Below are 17,444 nucleotides of genomic sequence, written 5' to 3' on the forward strand. Positions count from 1 at the left end.
AAATACAAACATTTTAAGAGAGAGAGAGAAGAGGGAGAGGGCATTACTTTCCGAGAAACTACAGTTTCTGTCCGACATGGGGCAATTTCTCTAGTTCTAAGTCAAGTTGGTGACAGCTTTAACTTGTAGCAGACTGTAGAACATGAAGACAAACTGCAAATCCTGTCTTCAAACAGAAGTGAGAAAACACAAAAAGCTGTTGAATATTGTTTAATTATTTTGTTTGGTTCTAGGCTCGCACTATTCCTTATGGTAGTCCGTGATTGACAGATCCCAGGAAAAAATAGAGAGACAAACTATGAGTGAGTGAGTGAGATGAATCTTATCCTGAATATCGTATTTTACTATATTATTCACAAAATTGTCATGTTTTCTTAAATTCAGACAAGAACCTCAGTTTTGTCCATACAGTACAGAGATTAAAGCCATCTATAGCAACTTCATATCATTTAAAAAAATATCACATAAACATCATGTTGAAATATAATAATGTCATTAAGATATCATACTGAAATAGCAGACATACCAGTACATCCCCCATGTCAGTTGCCCAGTAAAAGCTACCTGGAAATTTTCTCAATAAAATCTATAAGGAACGCAAGTGGAAAGGGATTCCTACAAATAAGAATATCGTCCATGACATCATTATATTCTAAGAGAACATGAGCACCTGAGTAACATGGAGATATACAATAAAGTGTACAAGAGTCTCTGAAATTCAGATTAACTTGAAAAATCCAATTTCAAAGTATATCCTTTTCACTTCTCTTTTTCTTAAAGAGATGAAAGATATAAACGGTAAAATAATAACTTGACACAAAATATTGATGTCTTCTCCACAATCTCAAGTGATCATTTTTATTCCCAATTTTTCCTGATGAATGAAGCATTGACAATGCAATATCCTGAAGCATGGCTCTTGGACACGAATGTTGTAATAGAACGAATCAATTACAACAGGTCACTACCCAGAAGATTCACAGCATCGAGATCCCTGGAATTTTTTCTACAATTACACCAAGGGTTCCAATGTATTTTACAAATTAAAACAAAAACAAGCTGCAGTGTTGTAGGCGCTTGGCTTATGCAGCCAGCCTAGAACCTTGAGCAGGACTTGGCTTGGTGATACAATACAAATTTGGAATGGCCAACTAAAGCTATTCGAGAAAACTACAAGCATATCGACCACCAGAAAGAGTTAGTTTCTCTGCTTTGGTTACTGCATCTATTGGGATAGGGCTGAAGCTTCGAGAAGGACCATAGAAATGAGGGAAGCTATTGGAACCATCCACAAGTTCATAAATCAATCCATCACCAAGCTGCAAAGAAAAAAGCTCATGTAATATCAAGTATAGAGAAGCGCAATGTAAGAACATGGAGAATGGAAAAAAAAAAATAGGCGGATAGAAAGCTGTACAACATCCCTGTGATAATAATTTTTTTAGAAAAATAATAGACTAAAAAAAGTCTGAAATCACCTTATTCTACATGGATCCTTTTCCTTTAGCACAGAGAGTGCCTTGATTGTTCGTTGGTTTTAATTGAAAATTGTAGATCCTTGACCTATGAAAAAGATTAATTTAACATGTAAATGAATGATCGGTTGGACTACTCATCGTTTCGGGAAGGCATTTTAACGGATTGGAAAAACCTTCCATTTTCTTTGCCAAGTTCTGGAGAGCCTCATGCTTGTTTGCCAGTTCCATGAGTACTTTGATCCTTTTAAACGAGACGTTACTAGGCTTATGCCCCTTATCTACCATCTGCAGAAAACACATCTCTGCTTCCACCAACTTTCCCAAATCACAGAGAAGATCAAATAACTCCTCAGATACTAATATATAAGATCCAAATCCCCTTACTACCATGTCATTCCATAGCTCCAGTGCCATTTCTACCTTTTCATGCTTCTTAAATAACCTCATTAGAAACAAGCAGGACTGCGTATTAGGCAAGCACCCCGTATCCATCATTCGCCGGTACAAGTTCCACGAGCTTTGCAAGTCATTTGACCAGAAGAAGATCCTAAAGAACAAGTTGTATGTAGTAGCATTTGGACTCAAACCCTTATTCACCATTTCATCCATCAAATCAAAAGCCTCGCGAAGCCTCTTCGCAATGCAGAAATTTCGTATCGCAGCATTATAAGCTGCAACATCAGGATAACATCCATACTCCTTCATTTCCTTCAAAATATTTCTCGCTTTGTCTGGTTGACCGATCAACCCGAGTCCCCCAATGATACTAGTGTACGTAATCACATCAGCATGTATATCCTCATCCTGCATTCTCTCAACAACCTTGTACGCCTTGTCCATTTCCCTGTTTTTACAATAAACATCAACCAAACAATTATATGAAACAACATCAGGCTTGACCCCCATTTCTCTCATCTCATCAAAGAATCCCTCGGCTTCTTCCGAGGACTTCCAACCCGACAATAATATGTTAAACGTCTGCAAGTTCGGTCTAAACTTACTCTTCATACCGTGATACACATTCCTCGCATCCGTCATACTCTTCTCCTGGCACAGAGTTCTCAACAAGGCATTGAAGCAGGCCACATCAAACTCAGGAACAAACTTCTTAAACTTCCTAAAAGACTCCACAGTCTGTCTCACAGAGCAGACTTTGGCAATTCTTCCCAAAACAACCATAACAGTCCGCGGCGTGATTAACGACCGATCTTTAAGCTTAACATCAACCAAAACGTCCCAAATCTTTTCAAACTTCCGGCTCCTGCCTAAGATATAAAGCATGCTATCCACAGAAAACGCAGTGTGATAAAATCCCCTTCTTCTACCAGTGTAATTAAAGAACTCCAAGGCCTGTAAAGGATTACCGTGACTAAACCTAACCCTCTTAAGAACCCCATCGATCAACTCATTTGAGAGGAAAACCCTAGCCGATTTCAGAGAATGCCTCATATTTGTTGACGAGTTTGAACTACTAATTATGCGGAAAATTGTTTCTACTTTGCCGTTTAACGATTGATTTTCATTTGCAGATGAAAATGGATGCGAGAAGGAATTGGATAACGGAATAGGTGGGAAGTACCTGGGCGTTGGCCGGAGAATCATCGCCGTATGAAACTGAATATGAAGTATTCGATGAGAAGAAATTGGATAATGGGGTTCCTCTGATAGGTTGGCCGGATGAACGCGGTGATGATGACGGAGGAGATCAAGGCGGCGTTGAGACGGAGGAGGAGATTGCGAAAGTGGTGAAGTGTTTGGAAGGCGAAGAGCGGAAGAAAATGAGTGCTAAAAATGAAGTATTTGAAAGATGCGGCGAAAACGGGGGTTGTTGTTTGTTGGAGAAGTGGGTCTTCTACCCAAGCCCTCAAGCAATTCCAATTGGAACACCCAAATTTGTGGTTAACATTGTTTCGATTTAATTCCTAATTCCTGAACTTTAGTTTTCAATGGTCCGGGGAGGAAAATTACTTTGACAGGACGAGTCGAGAGTAGGTCTACCTCAAACCTTTCGAGGTGGATTACTTAGCCATTTTCTCTCTATTTTATCCATGTTAAGGGTTCGATCTCCTCCAGGATCTACCTACCAAATCCAACATATCCGATAGGGGTGTTCAACGGAACCGACAGAACCGAAAAACCGAACTGAAACCGAACCAAATTTTCGGTTTGACGATTTGGCGGTTCAGTTCGATTCAGCAGAAAAGCAGAACCGAAATATTCGGTTGGATTTCGCTTTTCGAAAGCAAAACCGCCTAAGAAATCGAACCGAAACCGAATACCTATAGTTTTATTTAATATATATATCTGTTAAATGTTAATATCAATAATATTAAAAAAATTACAAAGTAAACATAATAGTCAGCCGCAGTGCACAGTCTGCGGCAACGTGAGCCGGCACTGGGCAGTGGCAGTAGTGCACACTGCCCAATAATAGCCAGCCCCTGACCTAGCTATAATTTTTTTTTTTTCAGTTTTTCAATCCGGTCTGTTTTCACCATTTATTTTAGTTTAAACAAAATTTCAAATTCAAACATTCAAATTTCGAATTAAGTTTTTTTTTTCTGTTTCTTTATTTTTATATAAAATTAATAATATTTTAATAATTTTATATTTTTACAAAATAAAAATATGAATTAGCCAAATTAGGGTTTTGAAACTTGGGAAATTTGAATTTGTGACCCCTCCAATAATTGAAACGGGATAAATGATCTCATTTTTAAAAAACCTAATTTGTGACCCCTCCTTCTATTAATTATGACCCCTTTCAAAATATGACATAATGAAATTACCATTGTACCCCTATTTTAAAAAAATTCATCCCCCCTCCCCATCCTTCGGACGTTTCGTGGCACTCTCATCTCATCCCAAATAAAACCCTAAACCCCCATCTCGGAGAATCCCCGTCTCGGAGAATCCATTTCACACTCATCCATTTTTTCTGAAGATCATTCTTTCGCACTCATCTGTAAGCGTCGGATTCATTTAGGAGGCTGCAAGGTTAGTTTATATCTTTTACAATGTAAGAAAGTTGCTGTTCTTTATTGTATTAGCATGATCGGCGCTATCTGAAGCGACCGTATAGATTTAGGTTTAGTTTGACGTTGTCATTGTAAGAGAAAAAAAATCTCTCGAAGGTTTCAATCTCGGACTCTATCTCGTATTCAATCCCAGACCTCAGTGGTCCGAGATTGAATACTCATCGCATCCAAGATTGAAGCCTTCGAGGTCCGGGACTGACTTTAATCTCGGACTTGTCCCGGTCCGGTTCGGTCCGGGATGAAGGTCGATCCCGGACACGTCCCGGTCCTGTTCGGATTCGAGATGAGATGCAGGTTGAATCCAAGATTTAATCTGCCTCTCATCTCTGACCCAAACAGGACCAGGACGTGTCCGGGATGAAAGGCAGAATGCTGTTTTGTTTAGTTTTTTTTTTTAAGTTCCTTGTCACTTTAGCTTAGTCTGTATCTAATATGTTTTATTTCAACTTTGTTATGAACCTAGAATGGATTTTGAGACTCATCATAGATCGTAATGACTGGTTTCCGACCACGTTGACGAACTTTGCCCATGTTGATAAAACTAGTACTAGGATTAAGGCCAGGCTAACCCCAACTCAGTTAGACATGTTTAGGCAAACATGTTTCGGTCCTATTTTGGACATGGACGTTGTTTTCAACGGTCCATTGATCCATCACCTGTTGTTGAGAGAGGTTGAAGAGCCTAGACAGGACGTCATTAGCTTTGACTTGTTTGGGAAGAGGGTGTCTTTTGGTAAGCGAGAGTTCGACCTAATCACCGGGCTCAGTCATAGGATGAATAGGGTAGATAATCATATTCCTGGACGAAGACTTAGAGCACGTTACTTTAAAGACAGTGTTAAGGTTAAGTGTAGTGAGCTGGAGAAGATTTTTTTGGAGGACGTTTTTTACGACGACGAGGATGTTGTGAAGGTTGGCATAGTTTACTTCATAGAACTTGCCATGATGGGGAAGGAGAGGAAGCAGTTCATAGATACGGCCCTGTTAGGTGTTGTGGATCGATGGGAGGTGTTCTGCAACTATGATTGGAGTTCGATGATTTTTGATAGGACGATTTGGAGTCTCAAGAACGCCCTGAAGGATAAACTGTCGGCGTACCAACAGAAGGCAACAGTGGACCCCTCACACGTTGACCTTGATATGCTGTATACAAAAGCAATGAAATGCAGCAGGAAATACCTTGTCGATTGTCTTGCAAATGGCTTGATGTCTATCAGAAACGAAAACCAAATTATCAACTCCAGCGAGCACACGTTTTATTTGAGTCATAAACCACACCCATGATGCTACCGTCTCACCGTCGACAATCGCAAATGCTACCGGGTAAATCTGGTTATTCGCATCGACACCAGAAGCTGAAAACAATACCCCTCTGAACTTCCCTTTTAGGTGGGCCCCGTCAACAACCAACACTGGTCTAATACAATCCAGAAAACCTCGAATTGATTGACCCAATGTCATAAATACATATTTGAAATATTTGCCACCTTCTAGTTCTAATTCAAAAATAGTACCTGGGTTCATGATTTTCAAAGCTTTACCATAAGCTGGAAGTAGACCATATGACGATGCTGGATCACCTCTAATAAGTCGGAGTGCTTCTTCACTAGAACGCCATGCTCTATCATAACTTAAATTGACACCATACTCCTTCCTCATGTCTTGTATAATGTCCTTCGGTCTATACGTGCGGGAGACGTCTGTGAACTTCTCTTGCACAAGATGTCCAACCACCCAACTTTTGGCTTGCCTATGATCATGTTTTAAAGCTCCACCATAGCACGTATGGGTGGCACAATATTTTTTTATCTTGAACAAAGTGCATTCCTTTAGCTTGGTAGCTCGAAGTCTCCACGTGCAATCAGCATGAACGCACCGCAGTATATATAGCTTCGGCGTTGACTTCTTTACTTTAAACTGAAAATTCTTCCGCATTGCAACTAAATGCATTTTCAAACTCAACTCCTTCTTATTATCAAATACATCGCCCTCATTAACATCATTTGTCCCAGAAGACTGTACTATGAGTTGCAATTTCTCATCATTAGGGTCTCCGGTGAGACCATTACATCCCGGTGGCCGGACTGCTTCTTCATCCCTGCGAATCTCAGTGTGCACTTGTTCGACATCAGGCTCAAGCTCATCATCAAGCGCATCGTCATGCTCTTCGTTCCCATATTCTGCTTGAGAGTGTCCTTCTTCAGACTATGCCAACGGGTCATATGATTCACCACTTTCATCTTCGTTATCATTCCATACTCCCGGCACATCCCAATCACACACCCTATCATCTCCTAGATTACATGGAACAACATCTGACCCCAATGGTGTTAAACCCTCTACATCATGACCTATATGCCCGTAGGAGGGGTGTGGCTGTCGGGAAGAAGAGGGGTTCGATGATGAGGAAGGAAATGAGGGTATAGGATATGTGGGTCTCTGGAATGGGGGAATACAAGCTGCGGACATAGGAATCGAGGACACGTTTTGGCCTAAATAATATGGGAAAGAATGCATGTACGTTTCATTCCCATGTACCTGCTTCGGCATATTAGATATATATATAGGCAATTCAGATACATCCTCACCAGTCAAAAAAAAACGCAAGTTATCGTCATCAGTTATTTCCATCACACAAACTTTGGTTTTAAAATGATACACGCGTCTAATTATAATATCAAACTGTAGGGGGTTAATGTTACTCAATCTATACACGTGACCTAGAAATTCTCTGTACGTGATTGTACTATCCACTGTCAATCCCCTCGTACGACCGCCGACATAATCTTTTTCACTATCATTCCATTCTCCACCGAATGTTATGAAAACACGAGGCATCCTGCAAATAGATAAAACTAAGTGAGATAGGAAAATCAATCATTCAAAAATAAAATATTAAAAATTAAGAAAATAAAAAAAAAAGTTTCGGATGAATCTTGGACCAGTCTTGGTCCGAGACATGTCCCGGACAAATCTCGAAGCAAGACTGGTCCAAGACATGTCCCGGACTAAATATGCTTCGAGATTAGTCCAGGACATGTCTCGGACCAAGACTGGTCTGAGATACATTCGAGACAGTCCCGATACGTGATGCACCGGGATTGTTTACATTCAATCCCGGACCAGGTATAGATCCGGGATTGAAGTAATTGCAACAATCTAATTTTTTTTTTTTTTTGTCAACAGCCAAATCTAGTAGTTGAACCTATTAATGGGAAAATATTTCAAAAAAGTTCAACAATTATAGAGTACAAAAGTTTGTGTAAAGGTAACATACCTCAAGTGAAATTGTGGGGACAATGATTTTGGATAATGTGAGGACAAAGAAAGATCAAACACGTACGTAGTTGAGCGGATTTTGAAAACGGGATCTGTGAGTTATACATAATCTATAATATTAACAAGTTCAAACATATGTAAAATATGGGTTAACAGTTTGGTGAAATGGTTAGGTGGAAATCATAAATGCACATTTATTAACAATGAGGGTAAATTGGTCTTTTCCCATGAATAAAATATTTAAGGGATCGTAAATAAGGGGTGGAGGGGTCACAAATTAGGTTTTTTAAAAATGGAGTCATTTATCCAGTTTCAGTTATTGAAGGGATCACAATTCAAATTTCCCTTGAAACTTCTTCCATTCTCTTCTTCCTTTCATCTTCCATTCTCTTCCTCTCTACTCTCTGGTCTCTTCCTCTTCCATTATTTTCCAAACTTTTCTTTTTCCTCTTCCATTCTTTTCCCCATCAAAATTTTACTTTTATCTAAAAAATAAAAGCATCAAAATAAGTGCAACATTTTATTTTTCAATAGACATTGATACCTAATCACTTAAGTTGTGCTAAAACTCATAAATTAGTATACCACTTTATACAATATCTAAAAAGAGGTTTAAAATAATGCAAAGAAAATTTCTAAATTAAAAAATTAAAAGTTGATGTTGAGATACTCATAAATGAATTAAATTTACCCAATTCATCAACTTAAGCTTTTGAGTTGAGTTGAAGTTTATTCATCTTTTAACGGTCGAAATCTCCACCCCTGAGATATTGTTGAACTTTAAAAGGTTGAGAAAATAGAGCTAGTTCAATGGTTGAGAAAATCAAAAAAATAACATCTACATGATAAATAAAATGAAGCTATTTGCAATTTTTTGTTATTTATCTGGCTTTTCTTTTATTCAATCTTCCCACGAGTATAATGAAACAATTTACGTTAAATAAATTTATAAGAAATGGTACAAAGTATTCAATACGTGAGTAATCTAAAATCTATTTTTGTGAAAAGAAAGAGAGAAAATTGGTGACATACAACAGATCATATTGAACAGTTGATGGGAACCAATCTCCCCACTCAATTGTCTGTCTTTAAGAAAATACTGTTGTAGGCACCTGCATACCAAAAATAAAAGTCACCACTCCCCCTTTGGCATCATATATCTATCTCATTCGAGACTTAATTTGAAAATCATATTTAGACGATAAAACGAACATATTAACAGATATTCAACCACTCGATCCTCCAAGTTGATTCTCGTGCAACAATCACCTAATCCTTTAATATTTGGTATAAACCAATGAAGCATTTAAATCTTGAAGTATAAAAGTTTAGTGTGTCCTTTAAGCTGTGCATCAATGCCTTTCTTGGAGGGTGGTTTCTTTAATGTCTTCCCTGTTTATAATGTTAACAAGTTCAAGTATGTCTAAAAGATGAAGAAACCTAATTCAAATATAACACCACCTATAATCCAAATTAATTACAACTGCTTTCTCATCCAAGAAGAATCTTCATCATCATAGGTGCAATTCCATGAAAACAATTCAAAACTAATGAGAACCCTATTGTTATTTCAGTATAATTTCCAACATATTCAAAATCAGTCACAAAATAAACATAACACGGGGAAATAATAAAGTAATAAGGAACCTATAATGGATAAAAAAAAAAGAGTTATAACTACAGTTTCTAAGTATTAAATAACATATTAATTACCTTCCAGAAGCAGCAATTCCATGAATCACAAGCTAGCTTTAGCCTATCCTTTCATATATACTACACCAAGAGTTTTGAGGACCATTTAAATGGCTAGTAGACTGACTATATGGCACATCAGAGCTTTACACCAGCATTTTCAAAATCATCTTTAGTTGCAGGTCTCTTTGCTACCATCCTAATTCACTTCGACCCTAATTCACTTCGACGTTAGTTGTTAACAGGATAAACTTCAAAATTACCTTAAATAACCTTCCTAATAACTTAAAACAACATTGCTAAACACAGGCTGGACTAACAACGGGACTTGCTTTTGATTGAAGTCGCATACAATCCAATTCCTGCAAAAATTTCAGCATATCAAAGAATTAGTGAGAACTGAAATCCTGAACTTGAATTCCAAGGTGCCATCTTTCATCAACCTTATAAAATCGCATGGTCTAACTAAGTATAACTGGGAAAGATAATGAATGCATGAGGAAATGTATATGTAAATGTATAAATGAATACTGACTCGTACAGCAGAGGAGGATTGGACTTCAAGTTTTTGACTGAAGACATTTGGATGAGGCAGAACTTCTGGAGAAGAGATTGGTAATGAAGAATGAAGCTGATGGTTTTGTTTTTGAAGCTTTTCCTGCTTTAATTGTTGCTCAAACAAGGCAAACTCTTCTGGCTTCTCCCACTAAGGACCAATTTTCAAAGGTATCTATTAAAAATTGTACCATAAAGATTGGGACAACTGTGCCAGGACAGATGGCTGAAGACATAAAGCTTACCGAACTTTCACAGGTGACACAGTTATAGTAGTATTTGAAACCGTCAGGGCAGGTGTGTTCACTCCAATCGCACTCCAAGGAAACTTCTACCCGAGAACATGGACGCACCAAAGGTGAGTTAGGAACACCACTAAAGGTCTGAAGACCATGTGCTGTAGGAGGCTGCATAAAAAACATAAAAGAGAATACACACACAAGTCACGAAAACAAACTGACATTAAATTACCACCTCTGTAGTAACTATCTGTACAGTCAAGTTTCAACTTTTGTTTTATGAACAATACCTCCAGAGCAGGCGTGTTTCCCACCACTCAATTTTTGACAAATAGGAGAGAGGGAAAGAGAGAAGAGAGGCTTTTTCGTTTTTATCAAAAAAAAATAATAATAAATAAATACCTGTCAAAACTTAAGTGGTGGGCTTGCCCAGTGGTAGTATTGCTACTGTTATATTTCTCCTGGAACAGAATTAGGTTGCCAATCATAGCACGAATTTTTTTATTCTAATGTAATTTAACAGCTTCCACAAGGATTCTATGATTCAGATCATTTCATACCGTATTCTCATTAACCTGTGAATTCTGTTGCTGATACGAGTCTTTCCGGGGCTGTTGTTGACAATACACCTGATTCTGCATCTTAGAAAAATCAGGCTGTGTAGGAGGCTGACAAACTTGTTGTGTTGTTCTCATTGGTTGTGATGGTATATGAGCAAAAGATGATGAAGGTTCTTGTATTGGAGGGTGTGCTTTCTGTATGGTATTAGGAGCCAAAGGGGCATTGGATGCCACTTGGGAAGCATTTTTTGCTGGTCCTAAACTTGCAGAATTTTGTTGTGGGGGATATAAATTATTGGGAAAACATCCTCCAGCAGGGGCACCAAGAGGGGGCTCGGGTCTAGAAAAGGTTAAACCAATAAGAAAACAATTTATAAACATGAATTAATAGACAAGAAGGGAACAATAAATGCACAATGTACCTAAAAGGTTGAGGATGATGACCAAAATTTGGGCTGCCTGACATGCTGTTGCTTCTGTGCAGAGAGAGATTTTAACAGTTAAGTATTGACAAAACCAATAACAAAATAAGCAAAAAAGTTTATCATGCCAACTAACTATATATCATGCAAATGAAGGTATGGTCACAATGTTTGTCCAGCACAATTATGACACATACATAAATACCTATTGCCCTGATATAAGCTAATGATTGTTAGCTCACATCACAGCAGTAGTACCGTAAAGCATGTAATTCGGGGTGGGGCTATTACCTCCACATCTCTCACTATTTTCAAATCTCTACATGAGCACTACAAGAGATATCTATCAAGAGGACCCATCACTGTCATACAGGAAAACAGGGATATCAATGGTAGCAGCATATGATCATGAATCATGATCAGGTCTCATTGATAAGAACTCATTTTGGTCCCCATATAAGAAACGAACTCTCAAGTTGAGAGAAAGAGGGAGTTGGCTCCCTTATTTCCCTGCTTCCTCCCACACACTCACACATGACATGTCACATATATGATTATTTAATTTTTACTCTCGTGGAGCTCTACAGTTAATAAATAGCCCTTGATTGTAGTAAATGAGTTAGGTTTGAGGACAGTTATTCAATGGGTGCAAGAAGCAAGACTAAGGTCCAGTGATTGGTAATGTTTATCATTATCATCGTTATGACAGATGAGGAATCAATAACAAGAAATTATACTTCTTGATACCGGTATAAGAAAATAGTAATGTATTAGGAGGCTTAACCTTTGTTCACCAACCCTGGATTTCTTAGGGTCTGCAAGACGAACAATAAGTGGCTGATCACAACCCTAGTGATGTAGAAACAATAAATTAATGTTGCACTTAGAAGAGTAATTCACACATAAAATACACACACAGAGTGAGAGTATATAGATAAATATATAGACAAGCCCTACTCTAATCGTATAATTTCCATTCAATGCTTTGATTGCTGCCATTGCCATCTCTCTACGAGCGTACTTAACAAAGGCACATCCTTCAAAAGGGAATGACCATCAAAATCAGAAGCATAAATTGAGAGGTTGCCAAATTTAAAAATAGCTTTACAATCGAGATAAAAAGTTGTAAGCCTCAACGGCTGATCCATAACACATTGATGTTAGATGTTGGAAATAATATATCTCAGTTCCAACTGATTTTCCAACACAAGATGAAACTATAGGTACATTATTCATCAGAGTAGAGCTTTTACTCAACCATGGTCTGCTCATAATTTCATCCTGCACAAGTTTCATGACAAATATAAAGAAAGAAATTATAGGCATACGGGGTTGACTGGTTCTATGCTGGAAATTAGAATCTGATAAGTACAATTAACTATTTAAGAATCTGCCAAAATAAATTTTAAGGAAGGATCATGATCTTTATTATCTATTTCAAAAGCAAATAATATTACACACCACGGCTTTGCTTCAGCTCATCACGCATGATATAAATATCCTCAACAAAACCATAAGGCGAGAATACCTGCAATGAAATGTTCACAAAAACTCCTTAATAATAAAATAAAGTGACAGACTAACAAGTAACATAAATCAAAGCATTTTTTCTTTTTTTTTTTTATTTTTCTATTTTTTTTATGATTGGAGGTCGGAGCTTTCCTCACATATACCAGGAGCACCTACGCCCGCCCAAGACCTGGACCCATAAGACATCAAGAGTTTTTGGTATTAAGTTCACCGGAAAGTTCGAACTTGACACCTCTTAGCCAGTATAACCAAGCGACTCCAAGTCCTTGCCAACTGGACTGACCCTAGGGAGCAAATCAAAGCAAATTACTATTCTAGCCTCATTTATTTTATGATTTCCTCTATCATCCATTAGCTTTACGGCACTGGAGCATATAATATATATCAATTGTTTTTTACGGCACTGGAGCATATAATATATCAATTGTTTTTTCCAGTCTCTACGAAATCCTTTTATGCCCTCAAATAATATGCACCACATCTTCAGAGGCCACACAAAACACAATAGCCAAAACTTAAAATCAAATACATAGTGAGATGGGATAATGAGGAAAGCTTCCATGTAATTGTGGGTGTCGGACAAGTTTATTCACACCTAGAGGCTAGACTAATAACGAAGGACCACTACCAAACCCAGCTACCGAACTCGCAAATTTTACGGTTATGAGACCAGGTGGAGAAGGGAATCGAGGGGAGAATGAAGAAGGATATTTTTTTTTTAAAAAAAAAGTTAAGTCATCTTACTGCTATTTCCCTAATATAGCTAAAAATTAATGGTGGGGACTCTTTCAACGACTTCTCAAAACCTCAAAGACATAATTGTTAAGTTTTAAAAGTGGGAGTCCGGGTCCTAAGTGAAAGTTAGCCCAAACCTCATAACCAAAAGTGTAATTTTCCTTTAAAAAAATAACTCAATGTTGTATAAGTGTGAAGAATATTGCTTACCTCCTCAATTTCCCTTTTTGTTGTATTTTTATTCAAGCTACCAACATACAATTTTTCAAGTACTCCTACATAAAACATAAAAATAAAATATTTGAAAAAGAGGAAAGTGATGAGATAATTAATTGAGTATAGGGGTTCACTTTATAGGAAACAATCAGAGTGATCTGAGCCGTGGTCATGCAAAGATCAAAACTTAGTTGCAAGAATGAAATAGAAAACAATGGTTAACTACTGCTTCGCAAAGTGAAATAGCCTTGCTAAGATGTAAACAATATGGTATGGATAAAGAAGAAACACGTCCAAGTGATGCAACAGGAAATCAGGAATGCTATAACCTTACCTAGGCGCTCCCTCTCACCATCAGCATATTTCACATTGATAGGAGCCATTTCCTGTAATAAAAGGAATTATAAGAAAAATCATTATTACATCAATTGAATTACCTAACTATAATCAGAGACAGGAAAAGTGCCTTATTTATTGATTTAATTTTATAGGAAACAAAGTTTCATAATAAGAGCAAAAGTTCTTTATATATTATGTCCATCTATAATAGGCTATAGGTAATAACTTACTCCAGGAAAAGTAAACTGATTGTCCAAAGCTCCGATAGCCCTGTCTGCTTCAATAGAGGTTGCATACTTCACAAAACAACTACCTGAAGAGTAAATCCTAGATCTTCTTTAATATTAATTCTCTAATCTTATAACCTCAAATGAATGACAGCATAAAGCCAAAAGCAGTAATCAGAGAATGCATTTGCATTTTAACAATAAAAGGTTATCCAGAATATACATATCGAACAAGTATTTGAAGAAAATAAGATTAGGGAATAATTTTAGAACTGACATTTCAGCCATTGAACTTTAATTAAAAAAGATAACCATGAAAGAAGCACGATAAAATCAAACTTAAAGCAACAGAGCCATAGAAAGAATAACAAAACAGGTAAGATGGTGGAACTTGTATGTAAGAATTAACAAAACAAGTGTTTCTAAAAAACCATCCAAGAAATGAAATGACTATAATCCAATAAATTAGAGGTCACTTTGACATAGGATGCTTCAGTTTGGAGTCAACTGAGTACTTGCCACGATATATTATGTTCAAAGTGCCTTTCCCCATCCTATAGCCACTATCACCGGACTAAATTTTCACTCCTAAACACTTTCTTCTATAAAATAGTAAATAAACCACACAATGCAGATTTAACCTAGTTAGTAGTACTTCAGAAGTATAAAGATCAAAAGTATGCATAATGATGTGCTGGCCAACCCCTTACATGGCAGAACAATACGAAGGAACTTAAAAGGAACAGACTACCTTGCTGTTGGCCAGTTATCTTATCCCTTAATATTACAATTTCGACAATATCTCCATGTACTTCAAACAGGGGACGGATCTGAAACCACGGATTTAATAGTTATTAGTTATATTAAATCACTGACTTTAAGAAGTGCAGATGGCTTTAACATGATGGAGAAGCAAAATTAATAAGTAACGTGAATTAGCAACTTTTGAAGTTTTTCTGAGTAAGAAGCAAAATACTAAGAACAAAAACAAAAGATAACAAGCACTTTAAATAGTTACAAACATCTTGAGGAATAAATAAACATCTCAGAGACCCCAAAAGTAAGAAAATGAGGATAACATACAATCCCCAAACAAATAAAATTTATAAAACCCCCTAAATAATTGAAAATATGGAACCGTGATCCATGGAAAGATATAAAAACCTAGATCTTCCTTTCCAAATAACTCTTTCGCCTACAAAGTTACATGAATTAGAAAATAGTGGAAATTAAAACTTACAGCTTCTTCGGTTCCTGTCCGGGGAACTTGTGCAACATACAATTTGACAGCCTCGGCATGATCTGGAAAAAAATAGCCATCTCAATGACCTTTATTATGGAGTAATAGATCAATTACTCAAAAGAAGAGCAATATTGGATAGTTTTTAAAAGTTTTCCCTGCGCCCCATGTTGGAGAGTATTATAATGTTCCCAAAGATCATTACTTGATTGCAAAAATTCTAGTAATACTCGGAAGAAAAGTTCAAGAATACTGTTTCTTAACGCATTCATACAGAACCAAGGGGCAATCAGGAACTAATAGATTCGGGTAAAAGAAAAGAATAAGTCACGTTTTTTTTTGCAATTGGGAGTCGTAATATATTAATGAGGCAGCAGGTAAGAGCATTTGGAGAGAAATCCGTAAGTACAGTTCACAATCCAGCAGGGAACTATAAGCTCGGCTAGAATAAATATGTAGCTCAATTAGGTTTACAAGAGCAAGATATATTCGACGTTCTATATTAGCATCAGTTTAGCTATTTCCTGCACTTTACCTGAGGGAACTGTTCTGTTGGAATAGTTTCTCGGCCTTTTGCGCCCCAAATTAGCATTTTGATTGCCACAATTCGGCCTTAAACCGCCGTTTCCGAACCCCTCATTCGCCTCCCCGTTGAAGTGTGGCTGGTGACGATACTCCGGCTGATGATTGTGGAACTCCGGCTGGTTCCAGTTATTCTGCTGAGGCTGGTGATGGTGCGGCTGCGGCGGCGGGTGCTGGTGCTGGTGCTGGTTCTGGTATGGCGGCGGGTGCTGGTGCGGCGGCGGCGGCGGTGGCCGGTGCGGGTACTGGGGCGGATAATTAGGTTGGCAAAAGGGGGGGCCGGGATGGTGATTGGGGAATTGAACATAGGGATCAAATTGGTGGTTGAAATTGGGCCGGTGGTCATCGGAGGGCCACGGTGCAGAGGAAGAAGGGCGGTGCCTCTCCAGTTTCGCAGAAATTGGAATCACAGAAGGAAAATTTACTCGGCCGGCGTTGGAGCAGGCGATTGAGGACGAACAACGAGAACGGAGAAGCGGGGGAAAGAGAGATGACCACGGAAACTTCGGTACGGGTTTCCGCACATGATGATCTGAATTTACCCCTATCCGTCTTTTTGTCACCGGTGTAATAATTGATAAAGCTACCCATATTAAATATTGTAAATATCACGTTTTTTCTTTTTCTTTTAAATTTCCTACTTTATATCTATTTATTTAATTTAATTTCTTGTTTGATAATAATTTTTTTAATCATATTTATTTTCTCACCATTTCTTTAATACGTTTTCATCTTGAAAAATATGATAATAAGTACACAATAGAAACTACCTTTTTTCGTTTTTAAAATTCGACTGAAAACGTTTTTAAAATAAGTTGATAATAAGACAAATAAATATATTGGTGGATATAGTGGTTATAAGCTTAATTTTCAAAAAATTATATAAAACAAAAAATAAAATAGTTATCGACCAAAGACTTTTAAATGATGTAAGCTTATGTCTATTTTTATTAGCTACGAAATTTAAACAGGTCATGAGTTGGCTAGTTGATTATAAGTCAACTCATCTAAAGTGATGTAGAAATGTTATAAATAGTGATGGAGAGTATGTTGACCTTACAGACAACAAGAGAGTTAGAACACTAAGTGTGATTCGTTTGAGTATGATATTGGGCAAAGTTTTATCACTATAAGATAGCTTACCTTCGCTACTCTTTTGCCCCCTTTTCATAGAGATAGGTCAAATGAGTTGTTACAAGACACTATGTCTAAGGCCCTTAGCCTAGTGCAAACCCGTAAAATTTGGCTTGGACTTATCCGACGAATTTTATTGTCTTACTAAATTTATTATTTACTAAATAAATATCTATTA

The 17,444-nt window shown here is 37.4% G+C and overlaps 3 protein-coding genes across 9 annotated transcripts; all 3 read right to left on the reverse strand.

Annotated features, from left to right (window-relative positions):
* Positions 1–1,180: 1,180 nt before the first annotated feature.
* Positions 1,181–3,476, reverse strand: LOC111023850 (Pentatricopeptide repeat (PPR) superfamily protein). Of its 3 annotated transcripts, XR_015792861.1 has the most exons (3): positions 1,652–3,475; positions 1,479–1,563; positions 1,181–1,319 (listed from the first exon to the last, which is right to left on the reverse strand). XR_015792861.1 is itself a non-coding variant. In XM_088127649.1 (2 exons), exons 1-2 carry the CDS (start codon positions 3,078–3,080, stop codon positions 1,538–1,540), a joined length of 1,455 nt encoding a protein of 484 aa, XP_087983775.1. In that variant the 5' UTR covers positions 3,081–3,476; the 3' UTR covers positions 1,382–1,537. The 3 variants fall into 3 exon arrangements, 1 of the variants encoding a protein (XP_087983775.1); XR_015792860.1 differs by having other exon boundaries at positions 1,256–1,319; positions 1,479–3,474; XM_088127649.1 differs by lacking the exon at positions 1,181–1,319 and having other exon boundaries at positions 1,382–1,563; positions 1,652–3,476.
* Positions 3,477–5,638: 2,162 nt separating this feature from the next.
* On the reverse strand, positions 5,639–7,066 carry LOC111023843 (uncharacterized). The gene is made up of 2 exons (XM_088127007.1): positions 7,055–7,066; positions 5,639–6,721 (listed from the first exon to the last, which is right to left on the reverse strand). Exons 1-2 carry the CDS (start codon positions 7,064–7,066, stop codon positions 5,639–5,641), a joined length of 1,095 nt encoding a protein of 364 aa, XP_087983133.1.
* Positions 7,067–9,423: 2,357 nt separating this feature from the next.
* Positions 9,424–16,696, reverse strand: LOC111023844 (flowering time control protein FCA). 5 transcript variants are annotated; one of them, XM_088127708.1, is made up of 14 exons: positions 16,086–16,696; positions 15,551–15,612; positions 15,062–15,140; positions 14,314–14,396; positions 14,079–14,130; positions 13,739–13,803; positions 12,725–12,791; positions 12,221–12,300; positions 12,048–12,112; positions 11,264–11,317; positions 10,842–11,181; positions 10,288–10,449; positions 10,029–10,193; positions 9,424–9,849 (listed from the first exon to the last, which is right to left on the reverse strand). In XM_088127708.1, the coding sequence occupies exons 5-14, from the start codon at positions 14,125–14,127 to the stop codon at positions 9,787–9,789; spliced, it is 1,110 nt and encodes a 369-aa protein (XP_087983834.1). In that variant the 5' UTR covers positions 14,128–14,130; positions 14,314–14,396; positions 15,062–15,140; positions 15,551–15,612; positions 16,086–16,696; the 3' UTR covers positions 9,424–9,786. The 5 variants fall into 5 exon arrangements, with proteins under 5 accessions (XP_087983834.1, XP_022157018.2, XP_087983835.1 ...); XM_022301326.2 differs by having other exon boundaries at positions 10,023–10,193; positions 16,086–16,694; XM_088127709.1 differs by lacking the exons at positions 15,062–15,140; positions 16,086–16,696 and having other exon boundaries at positions 10,023–10,193; positions 15,551–15,569.
* Between the last annotated feature and the right edge of the window lie 748 nt (positions 16,697–17,444).

This window comes from Momordica charantia, assembly GCF_013281855.1.
Source record: "Momordica charantia cultivar OHB3-1 chromosome 8 unlocalized genomic scaffold, Mcharantia_2.0 BLBB01000008.1, whole genome shotgun sequence".
NCBI lineage: Eukaryota > Viridiplantae > Streptophyta > Magnoliopsida > Cucurbitales > Cucurbitaceae > Momordica > Momordica charantia.

Bases quoted from the DNA above. Each gene is read 5' to 3' on its own strand.
- LOC111023850 (XM_088127649.1), bottom strand. From the start codon at position 3,080: ATGATTCTCCGGCCAACGCCCAGGTACTTCCCACCTATTCCGTTATCC. The intron at 1,564-1,651 runs GTTTTTCCAATC...TCTTTTTCATAG, and splicing joins CTTGGCAAAGAAAATGGAAG to GTCAAGGATCTACAATTTTC.
- LOC111023844 (XM_022301326.2), bottom strand. From the start codon at position 14,127: ATGGCTCCTATCAATGTGAAATATGCTGATGGTGAGAGGGAGCGCCTA. The intron at 12,792-13,738 runs GTAAGCAATATT...ATTTCATTGCAG, and splicing joins CAAAAAGGGAAATTGAGGAG to GTATTCTCGCCTTATGGTTT. The intron at 11,182-11,263 runs GTACATTGTGCA...AACCTTTTCTAG, and splicing joins CATCATCCTCAACCTTTTAG to ACCCGAGCCCCCTCTTGGTG.